The sequence below is a fragment of the Emydura macquarii genome, unplaced genomic scaffold (assembly GCF_026122565.2).
Source record: "Emydura macquarii macquarii isolate MOO-44397 ecotype Brisbane River unplaced genomic scaffold, CSIRO-AGI_Emac_v2 contig_3287, whole genome shotgun sequence".
Taxonomy (NCBI): domain Eukaryota; kingdom Metazoa; phylum Chordata; order Testudines; family Chelidae; genus Emydura; species Emydura macquarii.
The window spans coordinates 2,441,397-2,462,951 of NW_027133424.1; the positions used below are offsets into that span (position 1 = coordinate 2,441,397).

General features: G+C 42.4%; 1 protein-coding gene across 3 annotated transcripts in view; it reads right to left on the bottom strand.

Moving 5' to 3' along the window:
• Positions 1-21,555, bottom strand: part of RASAL2 (RAS protein activator like 2) — a 254,979-nt gene that overhangs the window by 24,564 nt on the left and 208,860 nt on the right. For all 3 annotated transcript variants that reach the window (XM_067532597.1, XM_067532595.1, XM_067532596.1), the window contains 5 exons: positions 12,093-12,246; positions 9,427-9,525; positions 8,219-8,773; positions 5,569-5,713; positions 249-393 (listed from right to left, as the gene is read on the bottom strand). In XM_067532597.1, coding sequence (XP_067388698.1) covers positions 249-393; positions 5,569-5,713; positions 8,219-8,773; positions 9,427-9,525; positions 12,093-12,246 — 1,098 coding nt within the window. The remainder of the gene's footprint in view (positions 1-248; positions 394-5,568; positions 5,714-8,218; positions 8,774-9,426; positions 9,526-12,092; positions 12,247-21,555) is intronic.

A 21,555-nucleotide genomic window follows, 5' to 3' on the forward strand; every position in this document is an offset into this window, starting at 1 on the left:
ATGGTGCAGTACATAGGACAGCGGGTGGCGTCAGGCCTCCTTGCTTGGATGGACCTGCCCTCTGTGATGTTGTGTGAAGAGTATTAAGCCACAGGAACTCAAGCTACAATAATATATGGAAGTGTGTTGTCCTCAGTCTCGCTGCAATTTCTGCTTTCCCATATTTTGGAGAGAAATGGATACCACTTTTGCCTTTCCTAACCAAATGGTCAAATCAAGTAGTCAATGAGTGATTGGAAGGCACTCACCAGTAGGAATTAATAATCTTGCAGAAGGCCAGCTCACAACACATTTTCAAGTTGCTCTGATGATCAGTTAATTCACTGGACGAACATTTGCTGGGATCAACTTCACAGTTCTCATCTGACTCGTACAAAGCCTTGATGAATTCCCCTGTAAAAGAAGAGGGGTACAAACAATGGCAATTATAGAAAAGTCTCCTTGGTATATTTTTAAATCCTGTTTATGCCTCTCCTTGGCAATTGCATTTTCTGCACCCATCACCTGTCATGAGGTAGTGTCCAGACACCAGATGTGGAGGGCACGACTCCTCATAACTGTTTTCAAACATAGGATTTGTCATACTGGATCAGGCCATTGTGTTCTGGCCAACAACTGATGCTTCAGAGGAAGGTAAATCCCCTTTTCTCTCCTCCCGAAATAATGAACCTAGCCAGCTGTGCAACTGTTGTACATGTGGGGGAAGGGGAATTCCTTTCTGACGCCTGCAAGCTATCGGCTTATACCCTGAAGAACGATTATCCTTACTCTTTTTGAATAGATACAAATGTTATTAGTGATCATAAAATTATCCGTCCCTTTAAAAAACAAAGCCAGGCTATTTGTCTTTATTACCTTCTTTGGCAATGAATCTGACAATACTTTTTATTTTTATTAGTTCTAAATCTACTGTCCTTTAATTTTATTGAGTGTCACCTGGTTCTTGTATTATAAGACAAGGTAAAAAGAAAGACTCATCAGTTTTCACTCTGCTCTTTGCAATTGTGAATAATTCAATCCAGGCTAAATAATCCTGGTTTATGCAGTCTCTTATCATCCTTACATTTTATGGAATTTTTGTTGCCTATTTTTAGAGCTTTTAAATTTCTACCCTCTCTTTTTTAAAGTGAGGTAACTGAAATTGGACACATTATTTCAGACTGGGGATGGTGGGGTTTACTTTACTATAAGGGGTTGAAATTGGGCCATTAAAGGATTAGAGGGAAATGTCAACAGCACAGAATAAAGCTGTTAGGAGTGTTACTTAGTACTTCTAAGAAAGCAGCATTTCAAGACAAAAGAAAATAGAGTCAACCCAGTAAAGAGCAATGCTGTAGTATAATCAAAACAAGTATGTTTGGCTGATGAACAATTTGATAACAGACTAACTGATTATTTTTTAAACCAATCTGGGCTCTATTACAGAAAAGTTATGCTGAGGGCAGCTAGATTAGTGTTATTTGCTATATTTTCAGCACCGCTTTTGGGTGAGCAAACTCTGGTTGCAACAATAGTTTCCTGAATCTCCTTTCATGCACTTATAACTTGCTCTCAGTGGTCCTTAGCCAGATCCTAATCATGTATTAAAATGTGCTTGGGGGTTATACTATATACACCTAATACTGAATTCAGTGTGGTTTAATTGTTTCATAGAATATGGAACCTAATTGACCTTATTGTGTGAAACATTTTAAAATAGATAAATATATTTTGAAGAGCAATCTTGCCGTAGGCTGGAAACAAGGTGGATGACCTAACAGGTCTTTTTCCATCTCTAACTTCTATGATTCACAATTTTATCGCTTAGCACTGATGTCCGAAACGATGTTATTAATTTCAAAATATCTATGTAATTACTGCACATTAAAAGGACTCTCAGTCAAATGTAATGTACTGAATCAAAAGACGGTAATTTAATCTGCCAGAAAACAAGGCATTAAGCAAAATGCTGCTTGCCTCCAAATACTGGGCTAGATTCTGTCACCTTTATTCATGGTGAATAGCACCTTAAGGTTGCTTTTAAAAGACATACACAATACACCCAAAATGCACATAATCACATCTCAGTGTCTGATTTGAGACATTGATTAATTTGGCCAAGACTAACACCTGGATGACTGGCCAGTTTCCAGGCCACTGGGGAGTAGGGCTAAGTCTCTTGGAAGCAATCAAGCAGTTCTGATATGATTTAACTTGGCCTGTATCTATTTCCAGTCTCTCCCTAGGCCAAAAACCAGAAGAGGATAGGTGGCTCACGTAGGGACCTTGGGCAGGAGAGGAACCAGCATACAGCTGGCCATGGCTCATTGTAGAGAGGCTATCCATTTAATGGGAACTGTTAGCATTCTGAGTCTCAAAGGGAATGCGTACTGGCACAGCACCCACCTCTCATGAGCACCCCTTCTCATCTTGTGTGTCTGCAGTCTTGAAATAGTCCCAGCCCAGGTATCGGGCTGTCCCACCAGGGCTTCTTCCCTGGAGACAATGGTTTTTCCTCTCCAGGTCTTTCTGGCCACAGCAATCCAGCTGCGCCACTAAGTAGTTCAGCTCCCCTTCTGGGGGTTTATCACAGTGCAATTATAGGCCACTTCCCCAGGGGTGTATGGGACAGACCCAGCCCCGTCCACTCCTTTGGATCCCAGCCCAGGGACCCTAAGAATAGCAGCCACGCGCCACAGTGTCCCTTTAACTAAACTGCTTTCTGTTCCCTGGAGCACTTCCTCTTGGCTCCATCCTTCACTCTTACCTCAGGGCTCTTGTATGTTCAGGCCCAGCAACCAGCCAGAAGCATTTTCTGCTTCCCTGCCAGCACTGAGCTTTCCCTGGTGCTGCAGTTCCCTTTGGCTAGCCAGGAGCACTAACTGCAGTCCTCTGGCTCCAGCAAACTGACTCTGCCCTGCAGCTGCTTTTATACAAGCCTGAAACCCTGTGATTGGCTAGTCTTTTGCAGCCTCCTCCTGATTGGCTGCTTCCTGTGCAGTCTCTCTAGTAGGACTTAGCTCCACTGCTCCTTTCCTGGAACACCAGTGTAGCAGGACCCAGAGGCCTCCAGCTGGGCCTCTAAGCCTACTCCACCTCATCACAATATGTCCACACAGCAAAGAAAAGCCTCCAGCTGACCTGTGCCAGCTGACTTGGGCTCATGCTAAGGGGCTGTTTCATTGCTGTGTAGACTTTCAGGCTCAGGCTGGAGCCTGATTTGGGACCCTTCCACCTCATAGCCCAGACCTCTCTACACAGCAATGAAATAGCTGTACAGACCAGCCTTGGGTTCTAGCTGCTGTGTAGACATACCCAATGTTGGGATAGCACTTGTAGGATTGGGATTACTTGTTTGGCAGTGGCATGTGTCAGGAGCAAAGACGGGGAATAGGGAGGAACTGGCACACAGCTGGCAGTATCTCTGTGCTGGTAAGACTGGGAGACAAGCAGCATGGGCTTGCTGGGAGGATTAGAATAGGAAGGCAGGAATTTGGGGGGAAGGGGGAGGGTGAGTGCTGTTATGGGGATGCAGGCAATCTGGCCTAGTAGTCAGAGCAGGAGTCAGGTCTAGTGGGCGGAGCAGCCATCCAGGTGGGGAACAAAGCCAAGGGGCAGCTCTAAAGTCAACTTCCAATTACCAGAGTCAGGGATCAACCCAGAGTGAGAACCAGGAACTGAAGCTGAGGTTCAGAGCTGAGGTCAGATACCAAATGCCAGAACCAAGCCAGAGTTAGGGTCAGGAATTGGAGCCAGGACTGGTAACTCATGGTTGGAAGTGGGGTGTAAGAGCAGGAACTAGTGGATAAGCAAGGATCAACCATGGGGCTGGAGCAAGGTGGGAACGGGAGTGAAGGCAGGGCGAGGCAGGAGCGGAGCAGGAATCAGGAACAGGATTGGGACAGGAAGCAGGCACGAGCAGTGTCCAATGCAGCCACAAGAGGAAATCATCTTATTGTTCGGACAAACTTTCTGTGCCGCCTTCCGGCTTAAATAGTGTGGTTGGCCCCACTAGTGGAGCCAGACAATCCTCCAATCAGAGCTTCCGTGGGTGGAGCGTTGGCTGAAGCTATAGTCCTACTAGCTTCTTGGCCCACCAGGTTTCAGCAGACCTTGGGTGGAGACCAGAAGGCAGCAGCTGTCTGAGGACTCCTAGAACTGGAGTCAAGACCTCGGACATCACAAGTGCAAGAGCTAGGCACGTAGGGTGAGATGAGTGACTGGGGAAGAATTGATTCTATTCTTTTCTCTCAGTAAAGAGCACTTAGGACAAGCATCCTCAAAGGCTTACCAGAACAGCTTGAGGCTGTCTCCCCTGGTGTGTAAGGCTCACTAGTCTCACAGCCTCATTCTCTCAAGGTCACATGAAATCCTAAATATTTCTGTTTGCATCTGGTGCAGACTTAGAAAGTTGAGGTGGGATTAAGAGAAATGTGACTATCAGTGTATTGAATTAATTGCTCAAAAGCAGGGGTCATGCCCAAAGTTTGAGACTCAGAGTCACTGGAAATTTGCCAGAAGTCCAATAGCTGCATCTAATATGTATGCAAATGGACAAATCTTTATTATAATATATACATGCACCCAACCCTAATACTGGCTTGGACTTGTACCTTCCTTGACAAATGAACAGGAACAGCTTAGCTGGAGGTGCCCCAGCAATAAAATCCAGTGGATGAGATCAGCTTTGCCCTGAGCCTTCTGCCTCTAGGTACATCTCAGTTTTCAGGGGGGACTTCAGGCTGCCCTGCTGTAGGATGTCTCTTCAATATAATGGTTCCTCCCCCCCACAAAAGGGGCAATGCAAGCTTTCGCCGCACACTTCTGACCTTTCTTTGAAATTTCCACTTAACTTGTTTTAACTGGGATTGTACGTGATACTGGATTCACCTGCGATGTCCACATGCAAAGCTTGCACAACACGAAAGTACTGAATTTCATCTATGTTGTCAGTATCTTTCCTAATTGTTTTATCATCAAAATCACCTTTATCCCTATTCATGTACTCCAGAGCCAATGATTCACAAATCATAATGAAGAGATATGACATTCAAATCAATGAGGGGAACCAAGGGGAAAAAATGGTACCTAGAAAAATGCAGAGCACTGGGATGAGATACTCATTGAACAGGACTCCCTAATCCACCCAGAAATGCATGAGTGCCGTCTTTTTACAGGGGCTGCAAATCTTAAGATCCAAATCTTGTCTCTGCTTTCCATGAACAAGAAGGGACCAGTTGCAGCAGAACCAATGATGCCCTATTGCACATGGCAAGAGAGCAGGATTTCAGGAGTCCATGCAAGAGACATGCCACAAGTCCCCTAGGTGAGGGATACTTGTGCCTCTGCATGCATTGACTAAGCAGGTGGGGCCAGTGGATCTGCTGCTATATGGCCTGGGGCCATGGATCCCAGTACATAGAGGTCCTAGAGCCACAGACCCAACTCTAGCCCAGAGGCTGGAGCAGCAGTCAATGGATTTTCCACCAGGATACCCAAAGTCCAGGCCAGTTACTTGGCTGATTTCTCGGACAGTATTTGGCCCCTAGGTTCTCTGAAACAGAGAGAGAGAGTCTGGTACTTCCTTACCTAGTGCATCATGAAGATACTTCTGTCCTACCAGCTTTAGGTACTCCTCAATGGCTTTGGTTGCAAGCGTGTTCTCCCTGAAGATCAAAACATCATGCTCCCCACAGCGATCTACCTCAGACATCACCAGATCTGTCAAGAAGTCCTGAGGAAAAAAGTCCAGCAGGAACAAGGTTTATTAATCAAAGATGCTCTTTAAATGGCAGGGAGGGCTCTAGCACCCAGCTATGAAGAATACAGGAGCCCTGCACTCCTCAAGAAGGGATGAGAGGATTACTGAACTGAAGTGCCTGGCCAGGGGGAAGGCATGCCATTACTACAGCATCAGGGGTTATACAGATTAGCAAGAGCTCACCTCACATTTGAGTACCTCACTGCCTAGGCCAATAGGCAGCTTCGCTAGGCCCAGCTCTGTCATTTGTTTGACTCATTTCTAAAATTGCAGTAGTAGCTAGGGACTGGTTGTAAAATTACAAAGGAAGAAGCAAGCCCCTAAATAGAAATACCTCGAGCCAAGCTTTTTTGACATTTAATTCAGATACTGAACAGAATCCATGTACTCTCCCCTCCATGGTCCATGGCTGATATGTTATAGTCATGCTTTACTGAATTATGTTATAGATAACTAGCTGTGTGTTTCCCTGCTATCCAAATTCAAAATATCAGGAGAAAAACAAATCCTGAGTACAAAAATTTTGTTAAGAAGGATTTACACCAATCAAATTAATGAGCATAAAATGGGCTGGGGATTTGGGAGACCAAGTTAGCACTCCTACTATGCCCTGATTTGACATTGTGTTGTACTGCATTCAGGCTATAGGGCAGGCCAGACAGAACAAAGGGCAAGAATCAAGTAAGCTCCTCATACAGGCTCAGTCCTGCAATGGTAATAAATTTCCTCAGCTACTTATTCCAGCGGGAGCTGAGGGCACTCAGCATCCCACAGGAAGCATTCAGCCTCTTCCAGGATCCAGCCACTGTAAAGCTCTTACAGACAGACACCAAATTTTTGTTTGTTTTCTACATCTTTTAACACCCCATCAGGCTTCCACGAATAATACAATAGAAACTTGCTAAGCTGCAGAAAGAATTGGCAGCCTCTCGCAGTGAGGTAGTGAGGTCTTATATCGGTAAAATGCTACTTGACAAAATGTATGGAAGTACATTCCTAGTACACTAGGAAGTTTCTAATAACTATAACCAAGCTACATTACATTTGCTTTATTGTTATTTACTTGCCAATTTTTACAAAAAAGAAAAAGGTAATAATTTTCCCAATCAGTGTAAATGGGATTCAAGTGTAACAACAATATAATCAAATCCTGGCTTGCTCATTTAAGAGCTCCAGGTTACAGTATCCTCCTCCAGTATATTAGAACCCAAAATACAAGTACTACAAAGGCAGAGATGTAACATGCTAAATTACTTATCTGTTGCAGTGAACACTGAAGGAATCTGGAGACTGCTTGCCAGAATTATTTTAGTTCAATACAACAGGAGCTACTCTAGCTGTAAACTGCTCTAGATCAGACAATTCATACAGTACCATTTGCTGCTCAACACAATTGGCCACAAAGGACATTCTACCTAGAGGGATGTGTGAAGTGGAAGATGGTAAATATAGTGCATAGAAGTGGAAGGATTATGTAAACACTCCTATTCACTCACAGCACCCAGCTCATTCTAGTTTGGCTGTGCTTTAAAGTCTCAGGGTAGCTGGTATATCTGGGGGTCAGAGGCTAGAACTCGGGTATCACTTTCACTCAGACTGGTAAACTACCCACTTTGCAGCGAGGATGCAGGCTAAACTACTTGAGTTCTTGATACTTGATAGTCCTCCAATGTCTTCCCACAATGCCCCATGTGCCCAGAAGGACAGACTAGTTCTTTCACAATTCACTGTGATAGAATCATAAAGCAGCTCAACTTATTGCAGACAAAGCAGCATGGGATATGCCCCAGAAGTCTGTGCAACACACACAAGTGAGTGCAACACCAGTGTGAGATTGCAGTAATGTGGATATGGCTTTTCAGAGTGGCTGCTCACACCCAGGCTAGGATAATCTGAGTGCTAATCACCCAAGTTAATTGTGGTGAAGACGTACCCTTGTTGTTCACTGTTTATAAGACACATTCACAAAATTTTATTTGCAAGCCCCTTGATGCTACGATGTTGGTGGTGCATCATCTATTCAGCAATGAAGGAAATATTCTTGTGCACTCAGTAAAGAAACTTAACATTCTGTGATGGTAGGAGGCTATAAAAGTCTTTCCATCAACTTGGCTAATGTTTTTACCCTGATATCCTCTAGGTGCCTATATCTAGCTCTTTGGAATATATTCACACTTACAAATTCTACTTCTGCCTTTGGCAATGTGTTGCACATCTATATTGCCTTCCTTTTATAGAGAATTTGCCCAGATTTCTTTAAAATGCTCTTTTTGCTTTACTTCGCTTCCCCCTTTACAGCCTCTCCCTTTTGGTGGCATTCCCTCCTCCAACACCCATTCCCCAGACAGTACACCACACCCTTCGTATAAATTCCATTTTATATTTATGCAAACACAGCTATCCTAGTCAGGGCAGTGTTATTAACCCGGGAGAAAAGCATCAGGAGCCACTGTGATCTTGCTTATCACCTGCTCTTACCTTGGCTCTGCCAGTGCTTTGAAGAATGTGCACCAAAGCACAGGCCATCTCTTCCTTGTTCCTCACGCTGATCACAGGTTCCAGCACAGAACACAGCATGGTGTAGTTGTTGGTAACAAACTCCGCAAACTCTTTGTACTGCTCCATGGGGAGGATGGTGATGGTCTGGTATCGGGACTTGATCCGAATGGAAGGGCCCCCTGATTTCCCTTTATTGGGGGTAGGAGTGCTAACTGGATACCACTTTTCCACAAACTGACGGCCAGTCACACTGGCCATGGGGATGTTGACCAGACCTACATAGTTATTCTTGTCTTTTTTCTTCTTCTTCTCCACATCCTTATAGATGTGAACTGTGATGCTATGGAGGGGCGGGAGGCCATAGAACTCAAAGTGTTCACCCCAGAAGATGTTGTCTGCTTTTGTTTTGCTGGTGGTGCGGGCAAACAGAGTGTCGTCAAGGCACAGCTCACAGAAGTATTTCTTCTTGGGGGCCAAGTCCTTGGCCTCAATGATCCAGAGACGGAGGACATTCTCAGCGCGACGACAGTTGTCCTGTGCAGAAAAAAGAGCTCAGTGTTGATTAAGAGACAACGAGGAAAAAGAGCATTTCCTTTTCAAACAGAAAACACTTACGCAATGACACATTTGATAACCTTTGAAAAGCTGTATTCAAATTGGTTTAGAACACAAATTTGCTCTGCACTTCTGCCATTGAGAAGCTGGCAGATTCATAAAATTTCTGGTCACTAAGTAACTTTAAAAACAAAAAAACATAGAGAAATTGCTCTGTTACCAAGATCTATCCCTTCTATTGGGCCATGACACTCCCGTCTCCTTGCTCCTGAGATGCACTTTAGAAGGAACCAATCTAAAGCCCAGCAACCAGGCAGTTCCTCTGACTGACAATGACTGTTCCTTGATCAGTCTCATTGGATAGAAGTTCTGAGAGATGAGGATCAGGAGGCAAGATAACAGGAAACTATTTGTTAAAGGTTTAGCCAACTGCACTTTATATAAAGCAGTGCCTAGTGGCTTTTGATACACCGAGAGTGGCCTCTTTTCTCAGATAGCTACTTTGGTGTGATTGATCTAATTAAATAGGTGAGCACCTCTGCTATGGTTTGATATATCATCTGGATAAGAATCCACTCATACCATGTACATTTTACTGGTGGTAACATTCCTGCAACTTCCTCTTCTATTACCTTGTTTGGCTGAACTGTCCGGCGTAGGTTTTCCATCCACTTGTCTCTCTCTGCTGCGGAGGAACAACTGAAACATTTACTGCCGCTGGAGTAGGTTACCTGAAACACAAGCAACAGCTTCAGTTCCAGCAACACCAGCAAAAGTAAAAAGGAACAAAGTCATAGGCAACTTTTCAGCAACAGAGAGTACATATGAGGCAGCAAAATATGGGAGCAGGGAAGAAGCAAACCGGAAAAGCACACAGGGTGCAGAGAGAAAACCTCTGTTCAGATGGGTATAAAACTGAAGGGAAACTCACTGTTCTAGCCAAATGTTCTGAGAGATTGGAAAACAAGGATGTAGTCAGCAATTTGAAATTTGTGCACATGCTAACTGAACTGCAGCTTTTACATACTTGCAATATCTCCAAGGTCCCTGAGGTGAACAAGCTGATCATTAACCAAGCAGGTGTACAGAGAGAGTTAGCAGTGAGTTGATGAAAGGCCTGATGAACAAAAATCCGTGCTGGACGTCATTGGAAATATTGTCTTCAGAAAGTTAAGAACTGCACAATCTGGGTACTAACACACCTCAATGGGCTGAAACAACCAAAATGTTTGACTCTACTTTGGAACAGACCACCACCACTTGGAGCAAAGAAGCTTGAATAGTCTAAACCAAAAGGGCCACATAGATATAATCCAAGGACTGTTGAAATTATGCTTGCTAAAAACAGAAGATGTGGAACCAGAAGTTAATAGACCAAAATTGGTGTAATGGACATGAGGCTTAATTGGTGGACAAAATAATAAGGTGGATGAACTATGACACCCACTTTTCCCCTTTTTTGGTTTCTTAAAAAGAGACTGTGAAAAAAGACATGATCAGCTCAGTTCAGCTCCCCCTCTCATCTCCTGTCCCACCTTATCCCCAGAACTGCCAGCACTGCAACTCAGCTCAGTTCTCCTTGACTCATCTAAAGGACTTTCTTCCTTGGAGGAAGGCCGGCTGGCTTAATCTTGTTCAAGATACTTTGTTTTCACCTGTGAGTGCTGAAAGTCATCACATGATCATGACATCAAGTCCTCAGCCCATCAGAGGGGATATCTAATTGCCGTAAGATCGTGCATCATTTTCCCTTCCTTTGTTGTGTTATTTTCTGCCCCCCATCCCCTCTTTCTTTCTATCCTATCTATCACTTTCATGGCTTTTCATTGAAACCTGAAGTCAACTATGTAGTATTCATCTAAACCTGCCTTGTCCAAGATGAAAAGATCCAATAAGATGACGTCCCTGACCAGATTGTAAACCAGGATCCAAATAGCAGGCATCATGGTCGACAATGCCAGACAAAAGCATCCTCTTATAACTCATCAGCGGTCCAGTGTTCCAAAAACATCAGCAAAAGCCGTATTTCACCTATTTTTCTAACCTGTCTATCCCTCCACCTTGTGTTTGTCCTCTGTTAAGAGCAGGATAAGTAAATGCCCTCCTCACATCAGGACTGAAGTGAAATTAACCCTTTCCATCACAGAAAAGTTGTTCTGAAAATAAGAGACTGATATTTTGCCTCCAAAAGGAGAAAGGTTTTTAAGGTTTTGATCAAGTTTGTTTTGCATAATCACTCAACCAGAGTTTCAATATAAATGCCTGTTCTGATTTCTTGTTACTTATTGTGTTTAATCAATACACTTTTTAAACTGAATAAATGCTTTTGGGTGTTTGTCAAGTTACTGAGTAAAACCAAGGCCTCTGTTTAAAATAATCCCAAACCTACCTATCTCTGTTTATAAACTCTTTCACTGTTCTGATAGAGCAGTTTTCATGGTAGCAAACAGATCTTTGCTTCAGAGAGTTAGACACCTGGGGCCAGATTCCACTGAAGACCCATTGGGCCCATGACAGCCTTGATCGTACCCAAAAGTAACACTTGATAATATGCTCTTCATCCGGTCAACTTTAGACATGCATTTTAGGTAGGGTTTATCCAGTTTAAAAGCACTCTTATGTAATACACTTTCAGTAGCCCTCCACTAACATTTACAGACCTTTCAATCTTAGAGACCACTTTCTTCACGTGATATCTTGCTAACAGCCCCATAATATGAACGCAGGGGAGTGAGGGAGTAGGCTAGGGAGCAGTGGAAGCCCTGAGCCACAGAATTTAATCCCTCGATTGCCTGACAAAACTCAAGTTTGTTAACCTTCAGGATATTTGCAAGGTCTCTATTTACTCAAGCTTTCCCTCAATAACCTGTCAGAACAGACTGGGCTTTTGGAAGGGAGCTCTTATATCAGCTGACTTCTCAATTTGGTTGTATTTAATTGGGGTTTTTTTTAAATGTATTGTAAGCAAACTCAAATTATGAGTGCAACAAGTAAATTTAAGCCATATATCTGCATGTAGATTACAAATGCTTAGATATTTATCCGATAAGCAGACGTTCAATTAGAGGAGTATAGTCACTGAAAAGATTTCTTCCCTTTGACTGATTGATGTCATTAGCCCCAAGGACTTTACAATCTTACAATGATTCGATGATCCATATCATAATCTCAGAATGTCTGAGAAAACTGATTTGTTCAAGCAGTTAGAAAAATCACAAAATGGTGCACACTGGGGAGTCAGACAGACAGACTGACTACACCATGCAATCTGTACTTTCAGAGGGTGAGGTTTCTTTACCTCAAAACAGAAGTCTTGTCCAAGGATACTGCTGTGAAGTGGTTTGACAAAGACTTTTTCTTCAGTTCCAAGATCCAATGCCTCCACTGCACTGCCTGGGCTCAGCAAAGACTCATGTGAACGAGATTCTTTCAGCTTTGGCAATCCACGGGACCTATAAGAGGGCAAAAGGAAAAAATAAGAGGAGGAACTCTTCTAAACATGATTTGGCAAGAACCAGAACAAAGCAAGATAGAGACTGGTGGGCTAACCAGTCTGCATAATTTTTACAAGTACTTTATAACCCTAAAGAAAATACATTGCATGCATTATTTATTCAGTTTCTCAAACGTAAGGTGTTGCGTAACACTTTAACACAGTAAAAAATTGTGGTACTAGCACCTGACTAGTATATAGATTCTCACCACCACCCAAATCCAGGAGATGTAGATTTACAGAAATACAAATTGCAGCCATTTTGACACAGTAAAAAAGAAAAATTGAAATTCTTGACAAAATGTACATTCCTCTTTAAATCTGTCTTACTGTAGACAACATGCTACTGGGAATATTTAAATGCTGATTACTAATCAAATGCATTAATAGCAACAAAACGTATTGCACCCCCCCCAATTCCTACTCTGATACAAAATGAGATTTTCCCGCTTTAAAACAGGCAATTTTTTCAATCAGTGGGATTTACCTCTGCATATTGAGGAGAGGAAAATATAGAAACACAAAGAAAACAAAAACAATCAGACATGCAGCCCCGTTGCTTCCTTACCCTACCCAGATCAGCTGCCTGAACTAAAATTTTGCAATCCCTCTGTTTCTCTGGTCCTTCCACCTTTTAACTGTTCCCATCTCCTCGGTCTTTTTCAGCCTATCTTATCACTCCTCCTTTGGGGTTCCCCTAAGCTTCTTCTATCTTCCTTGTGGACACAACGATTCTCTTTTTCAGCTGATGGGTCCTCCTTGACCCTCCTCCTTGACAACTGCAGAAATCTCCCATCTCCAACTCTTCCAGGGATCATTCTAGTCTGCTCCTCATCCTCTACCACTCTAGGCATTTCTCTCATGTATACAGGCCTCCTTCAATCAAATTTCCCTTTTGGCTCTTGCTGCCTTCTCAAAGAAACACACCTCCAGCTATCTTGTCACCTTTGGAGTTTTGGGATCAGTTTTGCATGTCAAATGGTTTGCCATATTTTCAGAATGAAACTTAACGCGAAACTTGTATGTTAGGGCCTGTCTATGCGAATACTTAGTTGGTGGACAGCTGGGGTGTAAATCTACCCTGTTGTAGCCTGCCAGGAACTAAGTGTCCATGTGGACCCTGCTGCCACACACTAAAAGTTTGTTAGTGCACTTAATCTACTGTTTCACAGCAGGGTAGATCAAAGTGCATTACAGCAGGGGCCACACACATACTTGTGCAGCAGGCTAGTGCACAGCAGACTCACACCCCAGCTTGCTATGAACTAAGGGTTCATGCAGACAAGCCCTGAACGAGATAAAGTTCTTACAGTTCACTCTACTGTCAAAATAGCACTGTAAAGTACCACGTATCTAACTCCAGAATAAATGTAATCAGTTTGCAAGTGAGGAGTTTTGTGTTTGTTTGTACCCCTAATCCTCCGAACTCCACCTCAGGTTTTTTCCTCCTCATGCATCACTACCTGGAATAAAAGATTTGGCAGGGTAAAATGGTGCTTCCCATGGCACCACTTTGGTGGGGCTACACATGCACAATGGATCATCCTTGTAACTGGAACTTAGCCAACGAAATGACTGATAGTAAACAGTGAAAGAATCCAGGTCCCTCGCTCAGCTGCATTTGATGCTGCAGAGCGAACAGGAGTTTTAAAAAAAAAAAAAAAAAAAAGCAGGAAAAACATATTTCTGCTCAAGGCCTCGATTCAGAAAAGCACTTAAAAACATGCTTAACCCTATCACTATTAAGCCAAGCACAGCAAATGAGACTAGGCATAAGGAGAAGCAGATGTGTGAATAGGCCGGCACCATTTCTACACACACTTTTCAGAGTTGAGCCGCATTTTAAAGCAATACTTTCTCACCGAGGTTTCCCATCACAGTTGGGCCACAATGTAAAAACTTCAGCCTGATCTCCACTAGAAAATTAGGTCAGTTTAACTATGTCAGTCACGGGTGTGAAAAATCCACACCCCCCAGCAGCATTGTTAAGATGTCCTCAGTCTCCATGCAGACAGTGCTACAATTCTTCCCTTGATCTAACTGTCGCTTCTTGGTGAGGTGGATTACCTATGCTGACTGGAGATCCCCTCCCATTGCCCCATAGGTAGTGTCTACATTGAAGAACTACAGCAGCGCAGCTGTGCCACTGTAGCGTTTTAAGTGTAGACAAGCCCTTAGTTGCAAACATTTACAAATGGTTATTCAAAGTGGGACTGGGAAGGTATTGTTAGCTATAGTAGTTGCTTTATTTTTTGAAAAATTGTACTTCCCCTGGAAAAACTCTTTTTTTTTTTTTAAAGAAAGCCCAATACTTTGTAATATTACAGAAATCTTAAACTCTTAATACCACAGCAGCAACTTTATTGAAGGATATTAGGAAACAGGATTTTTCTCCAAATGCATTTTTGTTTGCATTTTCACCATTTCTACAGCTGTTTACCATGCCATGGATGCCATGAAGAATAAATGTCTTAAGAAGGAAGCAGAGTTCACCTCATTTCAGTTTTGCACAAGATCAGCTACTTCTGGCACTCCAATTGATTCACACAGCTCTTTAGAAATTCTCAGAGAAAATGTAGGTTACATTAAATATATTAAAATGACCTAAACGGAAGGCAGAGCTGCATTCTGGTAAGATGGATGTTACGAAAATTATTTCAAATACAAATTGACAACATTGATATGAGCACTTTGCCTTGTGCTTTTTTATAATAGGTTACAGCAGCAGCTTGTACCATTCCAAACTAAAACCTCAGCCATGTATAATTGAACACTTGCTGTAATCAGGTAGGGCAAGTCTAAAATAAACACCAAAATGCACCACTTTAATATTATTCTATGCAAAATCCTCTCTCTAATTTAAATTTTCTCCTCTAAAGAAAGAACTTCTGAGGTCACTTGGCTACCCAAGTGGCAACTCTCCCAAATTCTCAGCAAATTCAGTTCCAACAGAAGGTTCTTTAGTGAGTGATGTCTGGAAGCTGGCTGAGAGCACCCAGAGCTAATTCCAGCCCCAACAACTCACAGCAGGAGAATAAGTCAAAAGGGAGAAGGCAGACCACCTCTTCCAAAAAAAGGCAATTTTTCACAAATCCGGTTTAAGCAATCATATTTGTATCATCCCAGGGTTAAAGTGACCAATCCACTGTAATTCTCATCAATCAAGCACACCTACATGAAGCAATTGTACAACCATCTGGCAGTACACCCCCAAATCATAGCGGTGCCACATCACAGCCCCCTCCCAGTCTTTTTCTGGGCTACATCTCAGAAAAGAAATCCAGGTGTGCCGAGGAAGAAATGCACAAAATCCTGCAGCAGTTTTATCTTAAGCCTTCGGTTAAAAGTTTCAGGTGAATTTCAAGCCAGGCCGGAACATTGAGCAGGAAGAAAAGCCACTCCGTCCATACATGCTTAGTAATATTCCTTCTCCTCATCCTTCACGCTGCATCCTGCCCCTCAGGTGACACAAACAAGGTTCCTGGCCTGCGCAGCCAGCTCAACGCTGGGCCTGTTTCCATGGTGCTGCATCTATAAGGAGGTTAGAGCTGGAAGACAGTAGGGAGAAGCAGCAGCCAGCAGGGCTCAGGGAGCATGCTCTGCAACAAGGCAAAGGTGACCTTTCAAGCAAGGAGCAAATGGCTTTTCCTTGGATTTAACAAATTAACTAGATCCTAGATAGTAAAGAATGGCAAAGAGGGGGAAATATCTTTAAAGAGCTGCTAGCCAGTGGCTTATTAGGAATGGGCTGGGGGCTGAAGAAGAATATATAACAGAAGTTCTATTTATCTTTCTTCACATATGATCTTCCCCCACTAGGACACATTAACCATAACCCACCTTGCAAGCTAAATCTCTTACTATCATGTTTTGTTTCCTCTGCTGCGCTCTCTTTAGCCTACTAAATTTAAATGTGGTTTTATCTCAGATTAACTGGGATATAAATGTTTTTGTCTGATCAGAGGAGAGAGGCTGTGTGTATGTTTTAGTGATCCCTGGAAATGATTGTATTTACTCCTGCACAGACTTCTTTTTGGTGATTAGCTCCTTTCAGCATTGCCAAGCAAAAAACCATCAATTGATTAAAACTCAGTGCAGGGGAGTCAGCCTCATCCTGACACCACAACAACACTGGGGAGCTGCTTGTTGGGTTAAATGTGAATGAATGCATCTGCAATTACCACAATGTATTTTTCATTTCTTGGTAAAACTGTTTTTAAAAAAAGTATGAAATGGCAGCTCTAGGCATAATTCAGTCAGTAAAGGCAATTGTAATAGAAATACGTTCTATTTCTATTCAAATAGTTTTCTACTTCTCTTAAAAAAGTCTCATCCAACATTCTGTTGTTGTAATTAATAAAATAAACAGTTTGCCTACCCATTATCCCTCTGGCATATACACACAGTTAATAATCCAAAGCCACTCACTTATTTTCTAATGTCCAGTGATGATGCCAGATTAAAAGACCTTTTCCTGTATTAGATGGGAAGCTATTGGAAAAATGAGTACTGCTTAGAGTGTCTGTGAAGAGAGAGGTAATCCCAGAGAAGCAGGATTTCTATAAACAGGAAGATCATGCTGGTACAGGGTGGGGGAAGGTTTGTTTGCACAAATCTGTTTCTGTTAAAACAGCCTCATTAACAACCTAAATCCTGATTTCAATTACACTTATCTTTACATAATTAACCATTTCTTTGCTATTTCTTCTATCTACTGCACATGGTAAAAACTCTGCACAAGAGAACACTCAGTTAAAGTGATTCATTATCAACCAACCACAGGTGTATCTGCACTTAACAATTCATTTCTATCATGAGAAATAGCGGTAGGAGGGGCATGCAGGGAAACATTTTAACTTCTCATCTCTTTCCAAATGCTGATGGGCAGTGGTCCTCATGGTGAAGTATGCATGTTCCTAAATTAGAGCTTTGACAATGCCCCAAACTACTGACCCAGCAACAGAATCCCACTGCTACTGACAAGGTCTCTTCAGCAACACCACCATACAACTACAACCCCAATCTGACCCTCTCTCCTCGCACACCATGATTCAACAGTTCTCCATTTCAGGAGAGTTTCAGTTGTGAGTAGAGGAGGCTGGGAACCGAAAAACCTCAAGCTTCCAATACTAGCATCCGACACACAGCAGTCGATTAATGAGTCACTGCTGTATTCCAGAAAGCATGGGGGGAAAAGGGTTAAAAACCTAATTGCTCTGGAGATGAAGCTGTCCTGCTGATTTTGACCTATTTAAAAGCCAAGCTACAAAGTACAAGAAGCTTTCAATTACTCAGCATACTAGGAAGAGTATTATATTTCTCCAAAACCCAACACATGAATATCAATAATCTAAAAACCAAATATTAAATGGGAAGGAACAAAATCCCATCATATTTTTTCTTCATCAACAAATCAAGGTAAAGCTCAAGAACTTTCATTAGAATTATATTACTAAACAGAGCTGAATCCTACTCAGCCCAATCACCCAACTAAAACCCATGTGTCTCAACTGTCTTCACATTAAAAAGCTGTGTAGAAAGCTCTGCTTGTATGCGTCAGAAAAATCCACACAACACCCATTTACAGAAATATTTCCCTAAATCAGAAAGTTTAATTCAATCAATACTTATCAACAAAGTCAGAGAACCTGGATTCCCGTGTGGTGGAGTTTCTGCTGAACATTGCAATTAGGAGTCCCAGGCAGGCAGGCTGAACTGAGCCCTAAAGTCTGCAAGAGCATCTCAGTCAGGAAGTACAGGTGCACTCTCCCAGGGCTGCCGCAGTGGATTCCCATCAGAGGCATTCATTCTATAGGCACCACACCCTGCTTGCTTTTCCAACTATCAATTAGCAAAACGTCCTATTACACACTCAACCTTTCTACAAGTCTAACCAGTTTTATTCCATGTATGTTTATTGATAAAAACTTTGGATTATTTATTTACACTTGAGCTCTATTCACTTTCAACAAGAGCCTTCATTGCTTGAATCCTGTATGTTTAATTTCAATGCCCTTCCAGCTCTCTCTCCTATAGATCACAACTTGTCTAACATAAATCTTATATGATGCCACAGAACATCCTGCTGAATTTCACAATCATAACATTATCTTTTCTCTTGCATCCATGGCAATCACAGTCCCTATTGCTATCATTTCAGACTCCTTTATTTTGCTGAAGCAGATACTTAACCTAGAATGTTTCATTTAAATGTTATTTATGGAAATGTACTACATAGGGTGGAGCCTCTTTTCCTGCATGCCTGACAGTGTGATGTGGGTTACAGAAATGCATTTGCCATGAAAGGGGATGTTTATAAAGGAGTCAACTGAACAGGTAGCCAGGGTAGGTAGTGTCTGTACCCACAAAGGGAAGGTTTATGACAGGAAGCTTAACATCGTGGACGTGTTCAATTTTTCCTGGAAAACAAAGCAGCTACATAAGACCTGAAAGCAATGACAGAGAGAAACACTCACTAGCACATGAACAGTGAGACATTTCTTTAGAGACAACCTGCATCTTCCCCTTCTCCCCCACCCGGCATTCTACGTAGACAGAAATGACATATGCTGAATGAGTACAAGCTCCTGAATGAGTCAAGCCTTAACAGTGTATATTGTGTAATAGATTTTTATCCCTAAATCTCAAACAGGATAAAAATCACCCACTTTTTTTTTTTTTTTAATCCAGGATTAAGTAGAATGAGTGAATGAGAAAGTGAAAACACTTCAAGATTTGTTCCCATTTATCTTATTCCTCCCTCCCCCCATCTCCATACTGCAAAGAACTGAGAAAAAAATTAGAGGACCTACCGATAGTAGAAAGAGCTGGTGTGAGAGCAGCGGTAGCGCTTCACTACGAATCCCAAAGCCATGGCTACTGGCTACCCTGGTGCCTGGCGGCGTCCATTCTTAGCAAGCACAGAAAGGAATCTTTGGCAAACTATGACAATCTGATAATGCCATAAAATGACTTTTACTAAATCAGGAGGATTCCCACGTGGCAGTAAATCCCAGCAGGTCAAAACCCTCCCAGCTGTCCACAGAGCTTTACTGCCATTGTGGAGTGCATATGCAACGAGGCTCAATCATCTTTACCCCCACCATAAACAAAACTAAGAGAAGGATTATGAGGCCAGTCAGAAATACTCAGACTCCCAGCCACAAACTGACTATATTAATTTGGTCTCCCTGCCCCACCCCCTATCCAAAGTATGTTATCCTTGAACCTTTTATGCTATTTTACCTTTAGTTTCAGTGGACATGTTTTTATACTTTAGGAAGACACTGCCAGCACTTGTAAGATGCAAGTGTGTGGGATGAGGAGATCAAAGAATGCAGTTGGAACCAGCCTAGGAAAAATGTGAAAGCTGACACAGTAAAATGGTGCCAGATGCTCTTGCAACATGAGATATTGCATCCCTGAGGGATACTATACTGGATATATGTATCTAGACAACTCCATTCAAATCTGGCTTCGGTCACAAATGAGAAAAGAGTCTGGAAATTTCAAGCTAGAGTCTTGTGAGCATTGTGAGCTCAGAAACAATTTTGCAGGCACAGCAAGTTCTGCTCAGGAGATAGCCAGGACCTGGAATAGCAGAACTGATGTAAGTCAGTGACAAAACAGTGCTGTGGAATATGCAGACCCAGACTGGGTGTCCAGGTATCGTGCTGGTAACATCCCAGTTTTGAAGGGCTGGCCTGGTGTCCCAGCCAGCTATGTTGAAACTTGGTTTTGAGCCAGGATGATAAACTGCCTTCCCTCTGAAGCAGTCCCAATGTCCTGGATGGCAACTCTCATTCTCCAACCGCCTTCCCCTACAATATTCCTGGGTCATCTCTCTACCTCAAAACAATTCTGCTCATAGGGTACTGCCTGCCAATATCCTGAATGAGTGCCAAGTTTGCAATACCCCAAGCCCTGAAAACACACTATGATAAGTAAATCACCAGGAATTTTATAGGTATTTATCTATAAATTGTACCTCTATCACTAAAGTATCTGAACATCTTGGAAGCATTAAAAAATGAAGCAACAATATCCATCTCTCTCTCCTTACTCACTCAGTGGGGATGAATTAATTTTTGGGAATAGTTTTGGGGTAAATTAATGAAATTGTGTATTTTTATAATAATAATGTTACGTTTTTGTGTGAAATGGGATGAAGTTAGTAGTCTCCCACTAATTAACGCATTAATTAAACATGATCATAGAAAATTTTCACCTTCCTTTTTTTACAAGCTTGTTTTAATGGTTGTATCTCCTCTTTTGTTCTTTGAATAAAAGAAACTCAACACTGTTTTAAACAATAGACTGAGAATTTTTTTAAATTCTTCCTCCCCCCATCCCATCTCCCTCCCTCCTACTTAGCTATCTCTTCCCATCTTCACTGAGAATTCTCAGTTGTCTTTTCTTGCCACACCACTCAATTGTGTTTTCTGAGACCCTCGGCTGCAAAGTGAAACTTACTAAAAATCATTGGTAAGATTCACTGTATAGTGGAGTTTTGTTTCCTCTGTGGTTTTATTTATGAATGTATACAATTACACACTTTCAAAGATGTTGTATTTGAGTGGTGCATTTCCGGATAAGAAGCCACTAATGCAAATACAACTCCATTAAACATTCAGTCTCTTCAACATAAGTTGCCCAGGACATTAGCACTGCTACAGATGCCCATCAGTTTCTTTCCAAAGAGAACCAAGCAGTACTCTTTTCCCTCAAAGTCCTGTAGCACGGCACTTTACAAATGCACTGGAGCATCTGTGATGTCAAAAGAAATTGCTACAAGCAGAAGAGTACTACTCTCTTACACAAAGCCTTAATTTATTGACAGCAATAAAGAAGGTAGGGTGAATTTTATTATTGGCAGATGAAGCCCAACTATTCTTTCAGGGCTCGCTGCTTCACCGTTGGGCCTTATCTACCAGCTTAGCCCCTTCTCTAAATGAACAAGGATCAAAAGGATTGGTCCCCATTGTTTAGATTTCTTGGCTGCCTGTGATAGCGCCTGCTGAGTCATTTCGAATTCCTGTGGAAATACATTAAAAATTAAATATTCATGTCACAGGGCCAACGGCTGGTAAAGTCTCAAATGCCAACAACGCCCTCTGGCCACTACCCAGAAAAAAGGACTGTTGCACTCAGAGAGTGCAGCAAGCCTGGAATTAGAAAGCAGAGCAGCATAATCCCCAACTAGCTTAGCAACTCCTGTCTGGCCCTCTCCTAGCAGCATCTCTAGTGCAGGCACAAGGTGGGGGGAGGT